The following is a 24926-nucleotide window of genomic DNA, read 5'->3' on the forward strand; positions in this document are numbered from 1 at the left end:
AAACACTAAGCTATCCAATCTCAGAAACAGACTTCTCAGAAACTGAAGTATCAGAGAGCTACACAGCAAACTAAAAGCTGCATTCTCTATTACTCCAGCCCATCACAGAAGTGTCCTGGGGGTGAAATGAATCAACAGACTTGTTTAGCTTCCAGAAACAGTGGGTATAAGCCAGTGGGATAAAGGGGAGAAAGGAGGTAAAGCTTCAAGGAAATTCCGCTCACCTTTATAGACGTACTTGAAGACCGGCTCCCACATTCAATTATCAGGAGGAAATTGCCCTCCTGCTCATTGTCCTGTGGCTGGAGCTTAAACACTGGAAGCTCTCCCGCTTCTGATATACATACTTTTAGACGTTCCAGTCGCACATAGGGGATCTTCTGCTCTTTAGGGCCAGCTCTACAATCAAAATGACACATAGTTAAATTCAGCCATATTCCACAAAATTCTCCTTCCTACACAGTTTCAACGCTTTCCACGTAATATTTTTTGTGCTCCTTCTCCTCTGTAACTGTGACTCTGCTGGCCAAACGCTGAAAATCTTAATGTTTTTTCACATGTCGATTCTTTAAGAAATGTGAATGCAATCACTTTAAATTAGTCCTATGTGTAAATCCATTACTAACTACATTTTTGTTAGTAATATGTATTACTAATGTATATTTTTGTTTTAATTATTCCAATTTAAGTCATACTTGATACTTTTCAGTGTGGCTGGCTTCAAGCAGGAACATAGCACATCATCAACTTTACTTTAAAATATTATTATAGCAGTAGTTGAAAACAAGAGATAATGTTAATCCTGTTCCCATTATATTTTTAGGTTTAATTGGGGCTAAACAGTTTCTAATGGTTAAGTGAGATAAGTTTGCAAATATTTATTCATTCTGGAAAATTACACAGAACAGCAGAAATACATGAAGTCACCTCTTCTTTTAAATAGTTGTTTTAAAGTTTAACTTTACAACTTGCAGAATTATTATCTATAAGGAATCTTGCATTCTTTTTAAGTTCTCCATTGTTATTAAGTATGACAAATTTTCTAAATACACACATAAAATTTCATGGCCAGTGCTTCTCTATAAAAGAAGATGTTACCTGACATTCTGATTGCTTTTCATATCCATTTCAAAATATTCCTTTTGACAGTTATTAGAATCTGGAACAGAAGATAAGAAAATGAATAATATATTTATAATATCAGAGTCAGATTAAAGTAGAAAGCACTTCAATATTCATTTACTTCTGACTGGTGTTTAATATGATACCATAAGTGAATCATGGAATAATTTCTTCTATATGTATAGAAAATGCGTATGCTATTTTCTATTCTGGGATACAATCTTTGTCTTTCTCTTTGCATTTAACCACAGCTTCTCTACAGAAGATGAGGAGCATTTCCAAAATATTTTGTCAAAATGGTTACTCCCAGGGAATTATATATGAACATGGCCATGCCACATTCATCCATATACATGAAACAACATAGGTAATCCTCTTTGCTACACAGCCTTTACTTGAGAAAAACAGACCTACCAAAGTTCAAACCCTCCAGGTTCAGGAAGTCTCTGTGGTCTCCCGCTCCATGCTAAGAAGCTTCTGGATAATTCTAATTACTTGAAAACAAGAAGGAAATTGTGCCTCCCATCTGCCACTGAGGGACAAAAGGATAGGATTCCTTTCTATGCTCCAACATATGTAATGTATAAACACATGAATTCAAAACTATCTGTGATATAAGCATGCAAGTAACTGTACCTCTTGACTGATACTAGACACAAGAGTAACAAAACAACTTTGGAGAGATGGGATGGGGTAAAAATGAATGTTGCAGTGGATGCCCTCGTAAATACCAGTTCACTTACAAATTTCATAGTAACTCCTTCTTTTGTTAGGAATTAGTTTGACATGGATAATACTAACAAGAAAACAAACCAAATATCATGGCTATCTGAAGATAAACCAGTGTCAGGAAAACATGCTTTTTAAAAGAAAATCTAGCTCATGTGAATGGTACTTAATCCATGGCTTGAAAGCAATGTGCCTCTAAGATATTCTATTGTTCCCAGCCAGAGGAAACACAATTCACTCAAGACTGACAAGGAAAGATGGATTTCACATCACACCTGCAGTGTTATTCAGTTGTGATTGTTGCTCAGGTGAATGGTGGTAGTCCTAGCTCTGGATAGAATTACTAAAAGTTGATTGCACACTGAGCTGAAGGAGCAGCTCTTGTTGCATGCGGTCAGACCAGAGGATGTTCCAGTGGTGCTGAGTTCCTAATATTAATCAACATTTCCATCAGCAACTTGGCTCATGAAGTAAGAGTATCTACTAAATTTGTGGAAAACATCAAACTAGAGGGGTTGCAAACACTGTGGAGAATGTTTACAATTAAAAATTATCTTAATACATCACAGAAAACAAACCTCCTAGATCAGTAAGTATTATGCTTATGAAGCATCACAAAGGAAAATAACTGATTAGGGAACTATTCTGCAGAAAGTAGTTCTACAGTAGAGTTAATGTGGACCATAAATGCAAGACAACCATGTAACGCTACTGCTGCAAAAAAGGCAAGTGCTATCCTGCAGTGTATTACCAGCAGTGAGGAATGTAAAACACAGGAAGCTGATACTCTGCCTCTGCCTGGCACCCAAGAGGCCTCAGCTGCAGCACTGTGTTTGGCTGTGGGCAGCACTCCTTAATTGCAAAGAACCCAGAATAGCGCAGCAGGAATTAGATGGTTTTAAAAAATCACAACTCTGACCTATGCAGAGAGACTGAAAACATCCGATTTGTTTAGTCTAGGAAAGAGCAGGAGAAGGGAGGGTGTTTACATAAGCCATTATAAGAAGAAAAGTGTCTATAAGAGGGAAAATGATGAAATTATGTACAATTATTACCACATCCCTTAGAGCTAGGATAAGAAGTATTTTGTTGTAAATTAAGCTGAAATGTTTAGATTTTAGAAAATTATGAGTCATTGGAGATATATACCAGAAGTGGTGGTGTTTGACAGCACAGTACTGCTGATGCCAGTAAGTCCTGCTGAGAGCCACTAGCAAAGATAACCTTGCGTTTGCAATAGAGTTAATCCCTCTCCCTGGTGCACACTGCATACAGTGACTGTATCTCCTCTGGTCTCCCCTCACTGCATGCCTTTAAACAATGAGAGCAGGATGGGAATTGCTCACTCCTGATCCTTCCTTGTGAAAAAGGAGCAGCATTAAATTCAACACTCTAGTCTTTCCATCCTCTTGCTCAATGGGACCTGTGCATTGCACAGAGCAAATTTGTAGCATCTGTATAGATAGTGCAATTCTGTACATTGGGGCTGCTTTCTGTGTGTAGGGTCACAGGACCCAAACCAGATACAACAAAGCTGCTCCTCTCAAAGACACTGAAGCCTGACTGAGGTACAACTTTTTAGGAGTGCACCTGGTTCTTACAACTCACACAAACGGTCGTGGCATAATTATCACAATTTGGCATAGTACATGTAAGAGAAAACAAATATATTTCCTTGGCTGAGTGAGCTAGGCCTCCTTTGTACCAATTAGAATTCTCTGAATAAAAATACAGCACAGAGATAGACATATTAATTCATCTTTTACAGAGAAAAGAAGCCAAATATTGGCGTAAGTCACAGGATAACAGCTTCATCCTGGAATCCCTCGCTTACATGAATAGTCCCATTGACTTTTAGAGTTTGCGGGAATGAGGGTTTACAGTGTAGCACAAGGGTGCTGGCAATTTGCCCATGAAAAGAGTTAAGTAAGGTCTAATTCTCCATTAAGGCTGAAGAAATAGGCCTTGGCTGAAGGAAGTGTTCCAGAGTAGACAGAGCCAAGCAAAAGCACATACTGTGTAATATATTAACCTAACAAAAATTTGCTATGCTACTGTGAAGGACTTAGCAGAGGGCTACATTTTGGAAGTATTTTTTTTTTTTAATTTGAGTTAGACTCTTCAAATTAGCTCTTCAATAGTCATAACTGCAGGTTTCATTAACAGGAGCACTTCTAAGAAAACTAAAACTCCAGGTTCTTCACACAGACACACTCATTTCTGGTTCATAGATGAACGATGTTACAAATTAAAAGCATATCATTTCCATGTCTTTCCTCCACAAATGAGATCAAACACATTTTTCCATTGGATTAAGTACTCTGATAATATTGGAAGCTTGCTGGAACAGCACATTTATATGTAAGCACATGAATAAACACACTGCTTTGCAATGCTTCCAATGCACAGTGCTAAGAAAGACAGACTCAAAACCTAAATGAAATAATGAAAAACCTAGTACCTTCTTTGTTTCTAAGTTGTCTTATTCTGGCATTCATGGGCAGGAAAGAAGTGTTGCGAAGCAGTTCAGAAGGAGAAGTGCAATATTGAGATTTTTTGATTGAAAGATTAATAGGTTCTTCCAGCACTTTTTGCATAGAAACAGTTAATTCATTAACCACATCTTGTCCAGCAGTAGCTAAGCTGTTTTCTAGAGGATGATCTACAGTATTGAAGTCTTCATTTTCCAGCTTCAGGGTGGGGGGGGGGGGGGGGGGGGGGGGGGGGGAGAAATACAATTTTATTATTGGTTTTCTTTCTTTCCATCTTGAGAAAATAATTTATAATCAGTCTTCAAATACCAGATAAGGAAAACTTTACTTACTGAAATAGCTACCTTTGACTGACTGACTAACAATAGTATGTGCTATCAAGGAAAGTGGATTCCCTTCAATAGAGGAGTTTCAGCAAATCCTACCTTGCACTTAGGGGTGCTCTGGACTGCATCACCTGGTGCGAGGCCAGCGGTAGCCGCAGGGCTCAAGTCACTTGGAGGTCTGCCCAATGCCAAGCTGTAGCTGGATACAGACTCTGGTGGAGTATCACAGTCACAAAGGGTGTTCAAGGATGGGCCAAGTGTTACAGTGGCTGCACCTTGCATCTGTGGATCGGCCAAGCTAGATAACCTTGTGGAAGGCAATTCCATTTCTAAACCGTTTGAAAAGCCCACAGTGCTTAAGAATGCTGAATGCTGGGAGAAAAAAAAAAAAAAAGAAAAGGAAAAAAAAAAGAAAAAAACTTCAAAATGTTAATAAGCTTTTCAGCAGCAAAATGCTACTGTCCTTTCTATAATGGATGAGATACCTTGTTACAGCTATTTGGAAAGTATCTATTGTAATCTTACACCATTTCCAAAAGCTTTCGATTTTCCACCATGAAAATTGAAAAATGGTAAAGGCGGCACCTAAGTTACTCTTCTGTGATTTACAAAAAATGTCTTCCTTTCATCAGTCCAAGGGATCCTGATTTTTAACTTCCTACAAAATGGGAAATCTAAGCATGTAGAATATTGTACTAAACCAATCCTTTATATAAACCCAACTTCTATTAAGTTATTTCAGAAGAAATGAAATTCAGATCAGAAATTTTATCATTTTATTCAAAAATTCTAAGATCACTTTATTCAGAAAGAAGATTCAGAAAAAATAAGATTCAGATCTGACACAAGTGGATTAAACTATTGCTACTATTAATGATGCTGAAAACTTTATGTGAGTTAGTGAGTCTTCCCACTAAAACCTAAGGCACTTGGCCTTTAAACATCATGGTGTAAATCCAGAAACATCCTACATATACTAATGAGGAAAGGATGTACATGCCTAGTTTCCAAGGAAAGGGAATATTCACAAAAGTGTGAAATAATGGTTTTAGCAACATGCAATTTCTAACATCTTATGATTTGTCACTGTCAAAACCACAGAAATACTGTTATGCAAAACAAAGCAAATCCACCCATCTAGATGACTTTCTTAAGCTGCCTTACATCCAGGAATGTGACTGTACTGAAATCAGGACTGTTCTAGCATCCATATGAAGCAAATATAAGTAGTCTTAAGACGTATGTAGATATGTGTCATTTGAATATGTAATTTTCCATTTATTTAATCACAGTTCATTGGTGTTTCACCTTTTATAATTGACTGAATAAATCCTTTTCATTTTACTACAAACAGTAAGTAGTACTCATTGTAATACAAATTAAGACAAAAGAAATGTGTTGATTGCATCTGAATTAGCAATTAATTTAATTGTACTTATTTTTCTCCCAGGAGCCTGTGACTTAGAAATGAATCTGAGACAGGACCCATTTCCTAGATTGAATTAGTGTTTTTCTTAACTGTTACTCCATTTTGGATTTTGACACCTTTGTCCATCTTAATCCAACAGTAACAAAGACAGTAGCCTAGATTGAGCTGCCAGCTGTGCCAGTGTAAATCCTACATAATGCCAAAGAAGTCAGTCTTTAATTCCTCTGCTTGCAATGTATGTCACCCATGCGCTAAGAGAACACTCTACCCACAGACGTTAATTTTCACCTAAGGATGTAATTTTATTTCCTTTTCTTCAATTTGCAATAGGTGCTACAGTAGGAGTTTTACTTGAACAGTGACCATTTATAATCAATGAGACAAATAGCCTGCATTATAGACAGAAAGAGGTCAGCTCTTTTGCAGGGCTAGGGAAGGTTTGTGCTCTAGTAAGTCTGTTTTAAACAGTCCTTCCATGTAGAAGGTACCCCAGAGAGTACTGGGTCTCTGCAGCCAGGGTATTGGCCATTTTTCACTTCTTGAGGCAAATGAATGTCCCTGAATCTAACCTGTCTGAGCTGTAACTTCTTGGAACCAGCTGGAACTAGTCAAACACATTTTTCCTGCCCTTGCATTCGAGCTGAAAACTAGAACACAGCAAATGAGGAAACATTGGTGGAGGTACAGTTTTCCATATACTCTGTCCAATAGAGCATTCCTAAGAATGCTCAGGTTTCAAACCAAAGGAATATATGTAGGTCAGAAAGGAATCCAGCTTTCACGGTCATATATCCTATAGAAGTCTACAAAGACAAAAAATGTTCATTTGCTGTCATAATTTGCTTGTGATGGGTTCCTGCACATGCAGTGACAAATGCGGCCTTTCGAGTACACATTTTCCTTTCCATTCCATCATTCTTATCACATGCCTTTTTCAGATGACAAAACAAACACGTGAATTGTTCACATATCGCTTACAGAAAATAAAACAAATAAGCAGAACTTGTGCTTGAAGTGAACAGATAGATTGTAATCAGCCTTGCCTTTTCCCCTTATTTCGAAGTCCATTGTGAGCATTAATTAAGTCCCTGTGAGGTAGTTAAATATTTTTTTTAGCCAGATTCTCAACAGCATGAAGCATCCACAAATTCCTGTCTGAGTCAAATAGGAACTAGCTAATGCTGTGATCGCTTGGAAACAGGCATGCTGAGTAACACACGCAGTAGCCACACCACCCAAAGCTGCATAGCAAGTTAACTGGAGACCTTGTGGCTATTCGCTTTTATTAATCTTCATTTACTTATCTTACAAGAGCATGCTATCATCTATTACATATTGAGACCCGACTCTGAAAACTTGTCTGTGTGTAACTGTAAACAGGCAAAATGTTAGCCCTACTAAGACTCCTACTAATTACTCCTGGCTTCAGTGAGACAAGCTTACTTACTGGGAGTAGTCACTGGGACGACTCCTACTGCAGAAAAAAAGAAATAGACATGCATAAGACTTTGTTATAAAATTTTTAGAAAGGTGAAATTCAATTGCATTATATGGCTATATCTTTTTTTACTCTTGTAGCTAGCATCAGTTTATTCAGAGATCTTTTTAGACTATATAAGCCAATATAAAACCTTACTCTTGTCAAAAAGAAAAAAGAATAATGTGGCCATCAAACTGCCATCTGTCTTTCCCTTGGGGCAAAAGTTAATTTTGTGGGTATTTTAATGATGAAGCAACATTATGATCTTTCAGTGCAAAATATTAAAACTCACAGTTAAGAACAGACACATTCCATTCTGATCCATGGAGCTGCTGTCAAGTGTGAAGTGAACAATGCACTGGGAACAAGGCTTATTAATAGCCTATTAATTCACTCCCTAAACTAATAATTTCTTTTGCTGTTAGCAAAAATTTCTCTTTTCCCTTGACAGTACATCTAGTTTTTGCGAATGGGATGCCTTTAAAGAATTGATCTCTGTTTTATAAAAGCTCTACTGCTTTTACATTGCACCCTTTGAACAACAACAAGCATTAATTATGCTCTTGGGTAGAGGGTGGCTTCAGCTGTAGGTTAATTTAGAAACTTTTTACATTTTCATGTACAGCGTGGCACATCAAACTACATCTGTGTCATTATAAATGGAATTCTCATTGTCTCATAATTAATTTTGGTCTGATGATCCTTATACTATAATGGGGGCAGCATCACCACCCCAAAATGCCTTCTACCACAAATTTCATAGCTATGGTAGTGAAAGGTAAGAAGAAAGAACATGCAAAGTGCCTTTGGAGACAAAAAATAAACAAATTGTTCAGTCAAATATTTCTTTGATCACTGTTGCATTTACAAAGTTCCAGTGTAAACATGCAGCATTAATACAGAAGAATTCTGAGAAGTATATACTTACCTTGAAACACTGGGACTGGGGTTTGTTAGGATTGTTTTGGCAAAGTCTCAAGGCTGTTGACATTAAGTGTCACAGATAAAGCTAAAACTAGGAACTTCCGATTCTCTTTGCTATGAGAGAAATAACACGCTGCAAATGGTTGCAGAGTAATGAACGGTTTCTATTAAGTGGAGCAATCCCCCTGGCAGCTCATTATGCTAGAAAGTTAAACAAATGTACTACTCCAATCCAGTTGTTTAACTCACCACACTCAGCAGCACTGATAACACAGTCTACACACACTTCCTATTCATATTTCCCAAATTCAGAATAGAATCCAAAGGATTTCCTTTCCACTTTTATGAGAAAAAGAATCCAAATCTTCCCTAACATTTTATCTAAATAAACAGGAGGTGGCTGAAAGCAAAAGGAGGAAGAGATTGTATGGAGCACGAAGCATCATGTTTTATTTATCATTTTTTCTGGTCAAAGCAAAAGGTTTTGTTAAATTAATGTTCTGAGAAATGTACCTAATTGCATTAAGCATGAACACATTTGTACTGTAAGCAGCTCAATTCTTTAAAGTAAAAAAATACTCTGAGACTTTAGGAATTTGCAGAACTCTAAATTACAGGCTGTTACCATTATTTCCTTCACTCTAATCCCCCTAAATTAACAGTAATTAGAAAAAAAAAAAAACAAACCAGCAACAACAAACTCACTCTGGTCCTAAGCTCAGATTTGAAGTCCTAAATTAAATTATTATTTCAGTGACTAAGTAATCACAACATATTCAGTGCAAGAGTAACAAAAATAAAGCTTGTACCATGTGTCTCAATCCCTCTCCCACAAATTTGACATGCCTTTAAAGAAGAAGAAAAAAAAATCATTAGGTAAGTATTTGCCACTGAAATGGAAGAGTTGTCATTAATAAAGCTTAGGAAAAACATGTTGGAGCGAAAAAAAATAGGTGGAGCCACCTACAATACAGCAGGCTGAGGTCAACTGCTCTCTCTGATGATCCTGTAGTAACAGCAGCATTGGCATGTCAGAGCCTGGAAGTTCACATGCATCAAGTCCCAGGACAGGTTGAGAGGTTCCACCAGGAACTGTCACTGTGTGAGTCTTGCATGAAATGCCACCATTGCATTTAAGTGGAATAAAACCAAAGCCTACCTCAGAGTGCTCTCAAGAGCGCTCCTTAGATGGCATGGAATATTTTCTCAGATTTCCCCATTTCTGGCACTTTATGTTGCTTGAGACAAACACAGCTCTTGAACTAAGAAGCTGAGACTTATTGCAAATCAAGAACAATACAGAAATCAGCATTTCCACATGCTTGCACCTTGATTACTGTTTCTGGTCACCCTGTCTCAAAAAGGGTTTATCAAAACCACAAAATATAGGGAAAATGGCTAAAGATATAAATGGCTAAAGAATGGCTTTCATTAAAAAGACCAGCAAGCACTTTTCAGCTTCTAAAATAAGTATTTGAGAGGAAATTCAGTACAGACCTATGAAATACGGATATTATGAAAGTGGTGAATATAGCGTGATTATTCACTTGTTTTCCTAACACAAGAACTAGAAGGCATCCTACAGAATTATCAGGCAACAGACTTAAAGTAAGCAAACAGAGGAACTTCTTATTGAATGCAAAACTCAGTTGCTGCAGACTGCTCAGGAGACCAATAGTATTAAATTGGACTGAAAAAATGGATTAGACAAATACACAGACAAGTCCATGAAGAGCTGCAAAACACAATTGTCTGGGTACAACTTTCAGTTTGAAAAGTCCCTGAAGTGTTGGTTTTCAGAAGTTCGGATAGTGTATGTTCTGGTTTTGTTTAGTTGGCCGGGGGGGCGGGGTGCTAAGGTGGTAGCTTCTGTAAGAAGCTACTGGAAGTTGCTCCACTTTGTCCAGTGGACTCGGCTGGGCCTAGGGCGGATCTGTGGCTGGCCAAGGCTGAGCTGATTGGTAGCAGAATGTTCCATGATAATGCCTCTGCGATAACGTCTTTAAGAAGGGGAAAACAGAAAAAAAAAAAAATAGAGAAGATGTGAAGGAGCTGAACAGGGGCAGAGAGGGGGAGGCACGAGCCTTGTGGGCCTCGCAGGCCTCACCCTCTGGCCTCTGCTGGGCGGTCGACTGGGCCCAACTCAGCCCAGCCCAGCTGCAAGAAGTGGAGAGGAGATGAGATGTGAATGAGATGTAAAAAGATCCTGAGAGGCATATGCCAGCCTGTTTGAAGAATTTTTCTTGTGAGAGGAACAGCTGCAGACGCCAAGGTCAGTGAAGAAGGAGCGGGAGGAGTAATGCCACTCCTGGCCAAGATTCCCCTGCACCCTCTGGTGATGACCGTGGTGGAGCAGGTTGTCCCCCTGCAGCCCATGGAGGTCCACAGAGGAGCAGAGATCCACCTGCAGTCCGTGGAGAACCCCACACTGGGACAGGTGGATGCCTGAAGGAGGCTGTGGCCTGTGGAGGGCCTGCTCGGGCAGCTGTTCTGGAGGGACTGCACCCCGTGGAAGAGATGACTCACACCGGAGCAGTTTCCCAAAGGACTGTGGCCCGTGGGAGGGACCCCACGATGGAGCAGGGGAGGAATGTGAGGAGTTCTTCCCCTGACTATGACGCAGCGGCATGAAACAACGTGTGATGAACTGACCACAACCCCCATTCCCTCTTCCCCCCTGTGCCACTCAGGGGTGGGGGAAGGTAGTAGAGAAAATGTTAAGTCTGGGAAGAGGGAGGGGGGAGGTTATCTTGTTCCCTGTCTCATTCTCCTGCTAGTTTTAGTAATAAATGAATAGTTTTCCCCAAGTCGAGTCTGTTTTGCCTGTAACAGTAACTTTAAGGATTTCTCCCCATCCTTATCTCATACCTTTTTTTTATATCATCTCAAGCTTTTTTTCTTATCTCATTTCACCCTATTCTCTCGGAGGGTTGGGGAGTGAGAGAAAGACTGCGTAGTCTGGTCCTGATCACGGCTGAACTATGACAGTGTATCATCAAAAGATCCATTTATATGTGTCTGTTTCTTATACCCTTTCCTAAGTATCTGCTATTGGCTACCACTATAAATGAACAGATACAACTGTTCAGTGATAATTTACTAATACAGTGCATGACATATCCAGAGATTTATTTTAAGGAGGAGGTGAAATAATAGCTCAAGGGAAGAAATCTTCTAAGGTTGTTAAGGAACATAACCAAATTTAGTTTGACAAATTCTGACCTATCTACTCACATCTGATCACAGTGTCCCAGCAGGCAGAACCATGATGCCCCAGCCAGTTAAGTTTTTAGGATGAGTGAGGATGGTACAGAGTGTTCCACCACCCCAGACTCAACCCAACAGCTGGACAAGACAAGGAATTTTCACACAAAAAAATTATGGCCCTACTCCTAACTAGAGAAAGGCATGCACTCATTGACTCTGAGGAGGAGAGATGTCCATCTGGCCCTCCAACAATGACAATGTCTTTTACAGCAGTACCTGAGGCTCAAACTACAAGAAATTATGACATTTCTTCAAATGCTAGGCACAGCCTTTAGACCTCTTGCTCATCACAGCCACAAATGACAATTAGGTACATGTAAGTAAAACACGGATTGTATGCCCTTTATTACTCCTGAAAACACAATTATGCCCAAAATATCTTATTATTCTCGCCTCTGCTCCAGAATAGATGACCTCTCCGGTCCTGTGCACAAATTAATAACTCAATATCATACTATGTAAAAGCAACAAGAGGACTATATCATTGCAGGAGGTTGGTAACTCTCTCCTCAAAATTGTTAAGCTAATTGAGTACTCATTCCTTCACACTGCAACTTAGCAATTCAATAGCTTGTATAAAATCTGTTTGCTGGAGCTTGGCACAATTCCCCTTAGCAAAAGTGCAGGTATTGCAAAAATTATTCTGAAATTTGTCCTCTGTCTTGCAGGTGTTCTTACTGAAGGGATTGCGTATTTGACAAGCATCAAGACAGAAAAACTGCACAATCCAAAACAGAGGTCCTAGCTACATGAGTGAAGTACCCTGATAGGGGAGTGTGAAGAGAAAATTATATCCATTTTGCACATAGACAGAATACTTCCATCTCTAATGTGCATTCTTAAAAGGTGCTAATCAAGTCCAAAGTTATGCTGAGTGCAGTACTCAACTTATATCAAGCAATCAATGGTCTAAGTATAGAAACATTTGTTCTGAACAAGAAATTCAATTCACAGAGAAAGAATAGTTCGTGGAATACACAGGAAGACAGCAAGGCTGACAAAATATCACCATTAATGTTCCAAAAACAGTGAAATAAATGCAAACAAGCCCCCACATAACTGAAGTTACATGTTCAGAGACTATACTACACACACGCATACAGAGCAGGTGGGCATGGACAGGAATTACTCTGAACTTTAAGACAGCAGTAGCCTTGATATTAATGTTTCTGATCAATACCAGCTAGAAAATCCTACTTTATATGAATGGAAAGCCAAAGTCTCTCTGCTCAATGAAGCTAGATTTAATTTTTGTCCTTACAGATGGTGAAATGTAACACATGAGGACATTTTACAAGTGTGTGAAGTGCTTCATCCTTGCTTCTCTACTTCTGTTTATCAAAGGCACAGAAAACAGTACACATCAGAATAACTTGAACAGGCATTCTTCGAATTCAAAGGCAGTCACATGGCATATGAGTGCCTTACATCGTTCTGTAATGGCTGCACTAGCACTGCTCTGGGATGATCTGAACAATGTACTTGTGGTTCCCTATTTATGCATAATGTTGTGATCCCAAACCATTAATAGACTCTGCTTTATATTGTTTCATACATAAATATAAGCCCATATGGAGACAATTCATCTAGTTATCAAGCAATAGTATCAAATGCATATTGTAAACGTTTCACAATTAATGCACAGATGTTCAATTACATGAGCGATTTAGACTTCTCCAAAATAAAGAAAACCACTGGGTTAATGGAAGCTTTTCTTTTTTGACAGATCTTGTCAAACATACCACTAAACAGTTAATTCTGAATTTTGCTACATTGTGGTTCAGCCTGCTTTCTCTTTAATGGAAGAATCTCAGCAGCAAGAGAATTACCTACTCCACTAGGAATGCTGCACACAATGAAGGCTGTCAGAGTTCCGCAGAACTGCAACTCAAAGCCAAGAAGTCCAATACCAATTATCCTCCAAAAGGCAGAATACAGTAGTTCTCCAGGTTGCAAAAGGTTTCTCTATCCATTTTCTCTACCATATTTTCCAAGTGCAGTATTTTAGACTTCTCCGCATACACTTTTTCCATGTCCTCAAATACAGGTCTCATGAAAGTAAATGGACAAACACCCATATAGAAATTTTTGTGTGGAGATGAGTGTGAAAACATTTAATCAGGTGAAACAGAGATGAGAATGAATAGAGACATCATCTTGTTCTTAAATAGGAACCAATCTCCCATTTAAACCTAGATGTAATCTAATTCCCAGCAAAAGCAGTCAGACATCTTTAAATAGCATTCATGAAGTGTGTATTTCAAAGGTTTCCTTACTGTGCCGTTTTCCCTTCATAATTTCTAATTAGTCGTTGCCAGAGCTCTCAGTACATTATGGCCTCATCGCTAACAGCTCATTACAAGAGATAAATACAAGCAAAAATGGGGTACTGTACCTGCTGAGTGTCCTTGTTTCTTACAGAGGTACCAAGAAATCAGTAAAAACACAGACACACATGTGCTTTCTGCACAAGAACGTACACTTCTCAGCACCATTAGAAAAAAATCTGGTTTGTTTTTTTCTTCTAGGAGTATGTTCCTCTTGCCACCTTCTCAATTTATACAGCAATGAATCAGCCCTTCTTCCTTTTTTATCCTCCTTTTCCCATCAGACTATATTAGTCTCTCTCTCTTGCATATCTGCTTCCATTTTCTTGCCTCTTTTTGACTTTTACTTTTTAAGCTGTTTTTAAGCTCCTTTACAGGTCCAGAAGACAAAGGACAGGTTCCTCAACATGCACGTAGAAAAAGCCTCTGAAAGCCAGTTGGTTAGCATCACCATTTATTTTCCCAAAAAACTTTGAGGGTGTGTCTGCATTACAAGAAAAGTATGGGCTCAGGTTCATGGTCTTGCTCAGGCCTTAAACACACATCTTCAATTTTTAGAGTAATATCCTAAAGTAAAGGTAGTCCTATCCTAGAAAATGTGCATAGCTTTCCTCAGTCCTGTGCTCTGTCATCAGAGGTTAAGGGAGATGTGCTTCCACACGTGAAAGTTTAGAGCCAAAGAGCATCATCTCGGGAGGTTGTGATACCATCAGCCTGCTCCAGAAATTCCATCACATCTATAGGATTAAGTTAGCAGTTGTAGATTTCTTTGCAACTTCCAAATCTGAGTTGCATGCTAATTCCAGACCCTCAGTAATCATTACCTTTCCATGTGTCTACAGTTCCCAAAAGGATCTCTAATAACTCTCTGAATGGGTATTGCATCATAAATATGTTGGGTCAACAGCTACATACTAAAGAAAGATAAAATAACTTCCTTTTTGTGGCTCATAAGGAAAGATAAGTTCTTCTGTACAAAAATTCCAAGAAAAAAATATCCATTAAAGACTTCTACATAGTACACACATAAGTCATGCACAGAAGTAACAACCAGATTTGACCAACTGGAGTATGACGTGCTGTTTGGAGTGTTTTAAACAAACCATATGGAAAGGTAAAAGGCATTTTCTCTGCCTCAGATGCACAGGTGATACCCATAGCCAGCAAGGACCTACTAATAAAGATGAGCCCTCTTGGTTTTGTTTGCTGCTTCTTCAGTAGTTAGGGCCTCCCAGTAGGTCGAAGGATCAAAGTATGGCTGTATTATGTGTGGAAATATTCTAGAGATACAGAAATCTATTATTTTTCTGCTTATACCTGAACAAGGAGAAGGAGTTTAACAGAATCATATCCCTTTCAGACACGACATCTTCAGTAATAATTAGTGTTGTCTTTTCCAATGCAACTACTTTGAAGTATGTTTCTCAGCCTGATTTAATCAGAATCTCTGACTCTTTTTTTTCAAATTCAACTGCTGCTAAGTATAGTAGTGAGCAAGTCCTGATAATTAAATCCCTAGAGATAGAGACTGGACAGAATTTACTCAGGGAAGAAACAGATCTATTTATTAACCAGTTCATACTTAACAATCATACCAGACCTAAACTCTACCAGCTTATAGAACAGTTGCTGATCCTGGCTACAGCAGTGTGCAGACATCTTACTGAGAGATGCGCACTGTGATTAGCCTGTGACTGTCTTCCAAGATTTACAAGCCATTTTGCCAAATTTTACTGTATTTTAATTTTTGCAACCTGATTGCAAATTCCAATGCCGTATTATATTCAATATTATCAAATCATGTTTTCACTTCAATTTTTTAAAAAACAAACAAACAAATGGTTCTTTATACCTTTCTCACTGGATAGAAAGCTGATTGCTGCAATGTGCTCTCAGGGGAGTGACTGCTGACACTGGCTTCTTCATCTAGCGACTGTGACAGAGAGGGACTATCACTTTTGTCAAGAGGAATTACAGGCTTCTGGGCATCAAGTTCAGTGGAACTCTCACAGACCTACAAATCACAATTAAGAAGTTGTGTTTTCAAAATCTCAGAAAGAAAAATGGTAGCAAAATCACATCAACTCAAAGCATACACAGTATGACAAGACTGGAAATACTCAAACACAACAAAGATATTCAAAGTAACCCTAAATGGATACAGAAAGATTTCTCTCAAATATTAATGAATTTTTTAAAAAAATAAAGCTGCTGAAAAGTACAGCTATTCCAAAAGCCTGCAGTCTGTCCTTACAAGTAAGCCACTTTGAGAGCTATTCAAGGTGGGAACTCCACAGAATTTACACAATGGGAAGTCCCAGCCACCTTTCCACTGCAATCCTCTCTGTTTTGAATGAGTCTCAAAGCCACCTTATTGTGCACCTTATCTGCCTTGTAGCTTGAATGCTTACCACCAAGCCCTGTCCCTTTTTCAAAAGCAGGATTCTTACCAACAGAGGAAAAGGGGAGAAATTAGCCCTGCTGGTAAAACTGTAACAGAACAACATGTATGAATACCAATGAAAATCTTAAAGGACATGATACACTAGCAAGAGCAGTTACTATTAGAATGGGAAACAACTCTCATAACCAAAAAAGGTGTTCTTCACTCTCTTTTTACTAATCATTCAGAATCAAAAGGGAATCTTTTTCAAGGAGTCAGGCCTTAAAGTTTCCAGTAAAAAGGAGTTGAAACGGAGAGTGAGACTACTGCAGTCTCACAGTTACCTGTACACAAAGAAGCATTATCCTTTTATTCTCCCACCTGCTGCTCACCTTTTCTATTTAGAGATTCAGATGTGTGGGATACAGGTTATTTACACAGCACTTTACAGAAAATTTTGGCCTGATCTGCATGAGGCATGAATCCTCTGCTGAATACAAACATAGACAACAAGAGAATGTTCAACCAAATACATGAAATCTCAAAGGTGGCTCCCATTTCTGAGCTTACATTGACTAAACACAACAGGGAAAAAAATTTTAGAGAACTTACTTGCACTTCATCTTGGATTTGTTGCTGAACTGGAGCAGGCTGCCTCACTATGTAGTTGATTTGACCAACTATGGTCTGTTGAACACGCTGAGGTGGCTTGGCTTGGTTCAGCTGCAAGCTGGACTGTCCTTGGGCCTGCAGAAGCAGCTCCAGATCCTTTTTCATCTCTTCCAGTTCAAACTGGTGGTGCATTATGTCCAGGCTCTGCTGGATGACTTGTTTGTGGGTGTTCTCATTCTGAGCTGATGGTGGTGATAGTGGTGGCAGCTGCTGCTGCTGTGGTGGTGGCTGCAGCAAGTGGTTAGATTTTATCTTCTGGAGGTGACCAAGTTGCACTTGCACAGTTGATGTTTGCAAAGAAGCCTGTGTGGAGAATGGCTGTGGATGGCTCATGTGAACTTGCTGAGACTCATGCGATACAACAGCATAACCTAGGGGTGCAGTCTGTTGCAGCTGCTGGGATGTTAAGTGCTTTCCCATCCTCCCAGACACATTCTCTGGCTCTGACCATGACTGCTGTTCCAGCCCAGACTGTATTAGTTTCAGAGGCTGGGGAGCAACCCTTTGCTCTTTTTCATGATGCTGCATGCTGTACTGCAGAGGAAAGTGCTGCTGATGCAGTTCAGGAGGTTGTCGAAAATTTTGATGGCAGTTTGTGTCTTGGTAAGAAGGCTGAGCTTTGTTTGAGTGAGGTACACTGAGGCAGTGCAAGCAACACACAGGTGCAGGACACTGAACTGCAGATGGAAACTGATGTGGCTGGCTATTCACAGGCTCCAGCTGTGATGCTGGTGAACAGTGCCCATGACACAAGGAGGTCTGTAATCCTTGCACACTTCCACAGAGTAGCACATCTGAGTGAGAAATGTGTCCACCTTCCATAGTGAGACCTCGTGAAAAAAAACAATCAAATTTACTTCCTCCTATCATCTTGACAAATTTACACGACCCCCCACCCCGTAAACTATGGCCATTTTCTTGTCTTCACTTCATATAGAAAAGATACTCGAATACCCTATCCAAACAATCCTTTAACATACCTTCAAGACAATTTTTTTCAAGATTTTTTCAGTGATATAAAATCACACCTAACTCCCACTGATGTCAGTGAAACTCATGGTTGAACTACCAACAAATGCTTTTAACAATTGACCTCAACTTATTTTATTTTAGCTCATGGATATGGCTTATACTTTCATTTTTTACTAAAGTATGAGCATATATTCTCATCCATAAGCACAGGTACAAAATACTGCTTTCAGGGTGAAAGTGACAAAAATAAAAGAGATTGATGTTATGTAGGTGAGAAGCTAGAAATAGAAGTGACCTATGACCTGATCTTGTCCATGCTTTAAGTCAAGAGAAGATTACTCCCTATAATACTTTTGATAATGTTTTACTCCATCGAGTTTTAAATATCTTAAAATGGGAAGAGAACCAACCTTTCAGACCATTGATCTGCCCACCAAATTGAATTTACTGTAAAAACCTGGTTGGGAAATTTATAGCTGATGGGAAACAAACTAAAAGTATGCACATTCTTTATATAAATAACACTGTCGTTATACAGTCAGTGCCTTAAAGTCATCTTTGTGCCCATTAATTCTAAGTATATCAAGCACTGCTCAGGTCCCTTGACCACTAAGATACTACAGGATCTGAGGAGTGCGGGAATGGCTGAGCCAGCTGCCCTGGGAAAGGCAGAGGAGATAGCACAAGGCCCACTGCAGATACTCCATTTCACTGAGGGTTCTTCTCACAGGTCTGCCAGAGTGACAGTGTTGTACAGAGCTATTTCTTGCTGGGACAGAACTGAATTTCAAATACATTGGGCAAAGTCAAGGCTGTTGATAGCCAGTGATGCTACATTTGAACTAATTTTAGTTAAAAAGTTATTTGTTTAGTCCCGCACAGTGTTTCCACTGTGTTGTGTTCTTACATTGTGATAGTCTGTATATCTGTCTTGTCTGGCTTTGGGCACTAACATAATAAACAACAATATATTTTTCTTACCCAAATTGGACAATTGTTTAGTCCAGTAGGAGGGATCCCAAGTAAATCTGATCTTCAGAGGAGGGCCTATGTCTGTGTTACAGTTTGTCTCTAACAAGCGCTGGATCTGAAATACAATCTGGTCACAAATTAAAGGATGATTATTCTATTCACAATTCTAAGATAATGAAAAGTGTTTTGTTGGAGAAACATTAAATCCTTAAAATAGTTCTCACATTTACTGCACAATTTCAATTTACTGAGAAAATAAGTATTGCTCTTACCAGTTCTTTACTGAAGAGAAATGGGATGCTCTTTTTACTGCACACTGCCCAGCTGATGAAGTTCTGCACATGTTCTAGCTGTCTGCTTAAAACCATAACACCTTGCAGTTGTTGCTCCAATTTCTGCCTCCTTTCATTGGTGATTTTCTGTTAATAATGTGAATAAGTTAGTTGTCATTCTTCAGACACACATAATGCATACAATCATTGGCACTACATTATGCATTATTTGCAGAGACCCTGTTACTTAGAATCTCTTTAAACCATCAATCATAAAAACACATAAAAAGAAAGCAAATGCTATTCAACAGACATGTCTGATTTCAGGAAGAGCAATGACTTCTCCAGGAGCAAACAACCTATATCATTCTGGCCTTGGTGTAACAGAATAACGTAACCCAAGAAAGCCGTGAAGTTGGATCAAATTTGCACCTGGACCGCTTTCTTGTCTCTTACAATGCACAACAGAAGAGACCAAAAAAAAAAAAAGAATATATAAAAACAGGAAGCATGCAGCACTTCCTTAGAATAGTCTTCCAGTCTCCAGCAATTCATGATTTAGGGACTACTAAGACAGACATTATCACCCTCAGTGTATTTTTCTATGAATTTGTCTAATTACTTTTGAATCTATGCACAATATTTTGCAGCAAGGAGTTCCACACATATTTACTATTTATGTGAAAAACTATCTGCCCTTGTATGATTTGAACCTGGCACCTCCTGATTTCATTTGATGCCCCCTACATTGCACTTCAACAGAGCACTGTGCATATACTTCAAGTGTATGCACAGTTCAGTTGTGTTTATAGACAAATGAAATGTTGTCAAAACACACGAACACTGAATTTACTTTATGTTTAACAATACTTAAATTAAAACATACATTTCTCTTTTTTTTTTTGTAAAGCTACTCAGCTGAGTATCCATATTGGACTCAAATATCTAAGTTCCAAGTGCTGAATGCCTTGCACTGTCTGCTAAAATTAACCAAGAATAACTGAGAACTGAAAATTCTGATCAGATCTGATAGTCATTTTTGTGCTCAGCATATTTCAAAATAAAATCATCTATCCTTCAACTGGACATCCAAAAACTGAAGAGTCAAAACGGCAGGCTCAGTTACAGAAAGCAGACCAGAGGATGATTTTCAAAACAGGACATTAAATGTGCTGCTAGCAATCTTCTACAAATTAAACATTAAAACCAGAAGATGAGTTTGTTTTGTGCACTCAAAAGGGGCACACATATTCTATGTAACTGCATTAGAAAATGTGGTTAACTCATGATAAGCAAACATTTTGCCCCTTCATCCTGAATCTTTGTCAACCATTGATTCCACATAAAATTTTGCAGAAAAAAAAAAAGAAATATTTGAAAAGATAAGCAAAGGGACAAGAACTCTCACAGTCTATATTCTTTCCATTGACACTGGGATTAAATTTAATTTAGCTTGATTTCCCAAGGTATCTAAGAAACTAGCATTACTTACTTCAAGTTCTTCAAGAAGGATGTTTGTTCGTTTATTGATTTCATTCATCAAAACCATCTTGGCCATTTTTATTTGGTTTTCTACCTTTTTGTATAAATGTTTTACTTCAAGCAACCTATGGGTAAGAGATACACATCCCTCAATGAGCCAACTGGTATGTCATTTATTCAGAGCTTAGTAGTTATTTGTTACAAGAACCAATCTAACCATTGACAGAGAACTCCAATGAAAGTTGTACTGTTTCCCATAAGTTCTCCCACTCTTCTCTTCCAACATAGAATCATAGAATGGTTTGAGTTGGAAGGGACTTTTAAAGGTCATCTTGTCCAACTCCCCTGCAAAGGAGCAGGGACATCTTCACCTTGATCAGGTTGCTCAGGTCCCCATCCCTTCTGACCTTGAATGTTTCCAGGGATGGAGCATCCACTACCTCTCTGGGCAACCTCTTTGAGTGCCCCAACACTCTCATCGTAAAACATTTCTTCCTCCTTCTAGTTTACAATCATTATCCCTTGTCATACCACAACAGGCCCTCGTAAAAAGCGTGTCCCCATCTTTCTTATAAGCCCCCTTTAGGTACTGAAAGCCTGCGATAAGGTCTCCCTGGAGCTGTTTCTAATGCAGGCTGAACAGCCCCAACTCCCTCAGACTTTCCTCAAAGGAGAGGTGCTCCAGCACTCTGATAATTTTTGTGGCCCTCCTCTGGAGCACACTCCAACAGGTCCATGTCTTTCCTGTACTGAGGACTCCAGGGCTGGACACGGTACTGCAGATGGGGTCTGACCAGAGCGGAGTAAAGGGCAGAATCACCTCCCTTGACTTGCTGGCCACACTCCCTTTGATGCAGTTGGCCTCCTGGGCTGAGAGCACATATTGTTTGCTCATGTCCAGCTTTTCATCCACCAGTACCACCAAGTTCTTCTCCTCTCAGCCACTCTCAATCCCTTCATCCCCAAGCCTGTATTAATATTGGGGATTGCCCTGACCCAGGTGCCTGACCTTGCACTTGGCCTTGTTGAACCTCGCAAGGTTCACACGGGCCCACTTCTCAAGCCTGTCCAGGTCCCTCTGGATGGTATCCCATCCCTCAGGCATGTCAAGTGCACCACTCAGCTTGGTGTCATCTGCAAACTTGCTGAGGGTGCACTTGATCCCACTGCCAGTGTCATTGATGAAGATATTAAACAGTATTGGTGCCAATATAGACCCCTGAGGGACACCACTCATCACTCATCTCCACCTGGACATCAAGCTGTTGACCACTACCCTCTGGATGTGACATGCTAATGTTGATTGACTCTCTCAAATATCATGCCAAGAACAATCTTAAGTTCTTTGTCAACAAACACAGACAGGAGACATATCCAAAAAACTTTCACCTTATGCTAGAGTATAAATGTAAACAGATTTGTACTCTTTCAAGGTGTTTAAAATGGTTTTATTAATGCAGAAGAGAAATCCAACAGCTAACAAACACATCATGAGTAGTTGAAATCCAGTTCATATAATGAAATATTTTCATTTTTATACTAGTCTTGACTGGCATTGCAGCTTGTTTTGAGGTTTCTTGAAGAAATAAGGTATTTTTTAAAAAGTCTTTATCGCTAATCTTTTCAAATACTAGTTCAGAAACACATTATGCAAGGAAATCTTAACTCTAAGTCAGATGTCACATGCCTTATAAGGACTATGGAATCATGTTTTACAATGCCATGACTTGTCAGTACCACTTAAACATGAATTTGATATTTTTAATCTTCCTATTATTTCCTACCCTCCAAGAAAAAAAAATAATATAGCATCTGCTAACCTACATTTAGTGAAAATAGTATTTTTACTGATCACTCAATTTCATGGAAAAAAAATGCATAGCAATTACCTGTCTTCGATCTGTTTAGCTGAAACCTGAATCCCATTTTTTTTCTCTTCCACTTTAGTTACGACATTTTCCAAAATAACTCTCTGATTTTGCAAAGCTTCATCAAGATGTCTGAACCTATGAAGGAAGTGGAAATTATCACCATGTTTTTTTCTGTTGATAAGTAATCAGCTTATCAGTTGATAAGTTTAAGGGACCAGATGCCTTAACACCTGTCTGAACATGGTACCCTGCTGCTTTCCTACTATAGAAATGTTCTCTGTGACAGCTAAACTTTATCACCCCTCATATAGACAGGCTCATCTCACAAAAAGTCTCCCTGTCACTGTGTATAGATAATTCCTTACATGGCTCATACGCTTCCACAGGCAAGCCACATGCTTAAGCATTGGTAATTCTGGTCTTGTACGGAAGTATTTGAACCATACTACGTACAGAGTTCAAGCTGGGCCTTTGAGCGCAATCACAAGGAACTATATGCATGCATCCACAGTATCTAGGCAGACAATACAGTTGGGAAGGTACACACTGCTGAGAGCAGTGAGTGATTCTGTGAGGGTGGTAACCCACGCGTTACACTGCTTGAGCATCAGACAACCAATCTGAGTTTGCTGTGGTTTTTAAGTTTGGACTAGCCTGCAACTTCAACCGACAGGAAATGCAGATGAACAGTCTTAAATCTAAATTAGTTACTGTTTTAGATAGGATTATGATTAAGCAATCAGTGTGTGGTACCTGTGTTCCTTATGATCTGTCAGAAGGCAGCTGTGGCATGTAAGGGTATCGCAAGTCTCACAAAACAGCTTGAGTGGCTCTTGAGTGTGCACTGGACAAAATATGGAAACCTCGCTTGCTTCATCTTCAGTTGCTTAGGAATATAAAGCAATGGTGTCATTGACAAGGATTACTATTAAAATTCAGAAAATGAGTTGCCAAACTCTCACAATTTTATTTAAAGTCTTGATGTTATTTTTAAAAGGCCTAGACGCTAGAACCATCTGATTCTATGAAGCAGGGTTTGTTTATATTTTTTCCTACAAACTGAGCACATCAAAGGGGTTCAGAAACAAGTCATCAAAGCAAACTCATATTGTCCTCTAAACTCTCACGAGTTTTAAATATCTCTCATTAAGACACCTGTCTCACAACTCTGAAGCTCTGGTCTGGCAAACCAGTCAAATAACTGTATTGTAAAATACAGAGGCAAGGAAGTCCTTTGTTCTTAAAAAGTCACATAGGAAGTTGTTTTTCAAACTTGTGTTTGTTGTAAATGCAGTACATAAACTCCTGTTGTTTCTTTTTTTTTTCCTAGGAGCAGACATCTTGACTACAACTATTCATGTTAGCTTATGGAAAAGAACCTCACCTGAAGAACAGGGGAAGTTCTGTTGCCCTAAAATCTGAATTAATATCATTTGAGTCACCATTTTCTACAGCCTATATTTTCTTTATCTCAGGTGGATCTCTTGAATAATTAACAGAAAGTTTTAAATCTCTGTTCTTGACCAGTTGATGTCAACTTTGGAAAAGCAATCTCATCTTGGCCAAGAGTCCTCCCTCAACTTGCATAATTCATAATGACTCAAACTTTGATTTTATAGGTTCATACTCAACGTTGAGTATGAACTGAAACAAAAGGAAGTATAGCAAAGCAAAATTAATCAGTTTGTGCACTAGCCTATACATAGTTGGTAGGTTGGTAACCAGATCATTTACTTCTAACATAGTTCTGGCAAAAGGATTGCTTCTACTCAATTGCAAAGCACAGATTTCCACTTAACAAGGAAAGAGTCTATACTAATACTGAATGCCCTTTTAAGAAAGTTGGGACTGAGGGAGGAAGAAGTTCTGGTTTTATGACTTTAAGCAGTTTGAGAGCTCTGTAGAACTTTAAATTTAACAAAGTTTACTTATTCCTAGTGCTAATGCAGAGTCCCCCAGTGAAAGGTTTGTTCTTCAGTGATTATTCATCCAAGACTGTTACTTAATCTGTCATAAAGCCTTGGCCCATGTTCCCAGCATCCACTTCTTCACTGCTCAGCAAATTAATTCTAGAAGCAGATTCCAATATTTTCACATCTCATGGTCACAGATTCAGAAAGTTTTCAGAGGTTTTTTGCAGTGTCTGTGAAAAACTACAAGTAGACAAGTAGTGCGGTTTAACCCATCATCGAACATTAATTTTGCT

The 24926-nt window shown here is 38.9% G+C and overlaps 1 protein-coding gene across 1 annotated transcript in view; it reads right to left on the bottom strand.

Annotated features, from left to right (window-relative positions):
- TRIM66 (tripartite motif containing 66) overlaps nucleotides 1-24926 on the bottom strand; it is a 37594-nt gene that overhangs the window by 7294 nt on the left and 5374 nt on the right. Inside the window, exons 2-12 of the mRNA XM_086747956.1 lie at nucleotides 23474-23606; nucleotides 22739-22855; nucleotides 20860-20974; nucleotides 19368-19514; nucleotides 19105-19222; nucleotides 17092-17981; nucleotides 15949-16110; nucleotides 4769-5041; nucleotides 4313-4541; nucleotides 1099-1159; nucleotides 225-399 (exon numbers count right to left, since the gene is read on the bottom strand). Coding sequence (XP_086604082.1) covers nucleotides 225-399; nucleotides 1099-1159; nucleotides 4313-4541; nucleotides 4769-5041; nucleotides 15949-16110; nucleotides 17092-17981; nucleotides 19105-19222; nucleotides 19368-19514; nucleotides 20860-20974; nucleotides 22739-22855; nucleotides 23474-23606 — 2420 coding nt within the window. The remainder of the gene's footprint in view (nucleotides 1-224; nucleotides 400-1098; nucleotides 1160-4312; nucleotides 4542-4768; nucleotides 5042-15948; nucleotides 16111-17091; nucleotides 17982-19104; nucleotides 19223-19367; nucleotides 19515-20859; nucleotides 20975-22738; nucleotides 22856-23473; nucleotides 23607-24926) is intronic.

This window comes from Chlamydotis macqueenii, chromosome 5 (genome assembly GCF_036417535.1).
Source record: "Chlamydotis macqueenii isolate bChlMac1 chromosome 5, bChlMac1.mat, whole genome shotgun sequence".
In the NCBI taxonomy this organism is placed as follows: Eukaryota; Metazoa; Chordata; class Aves; order Otidiformes; family Otididae; genus Chlamydotis; species Chlamydotis macqueenii.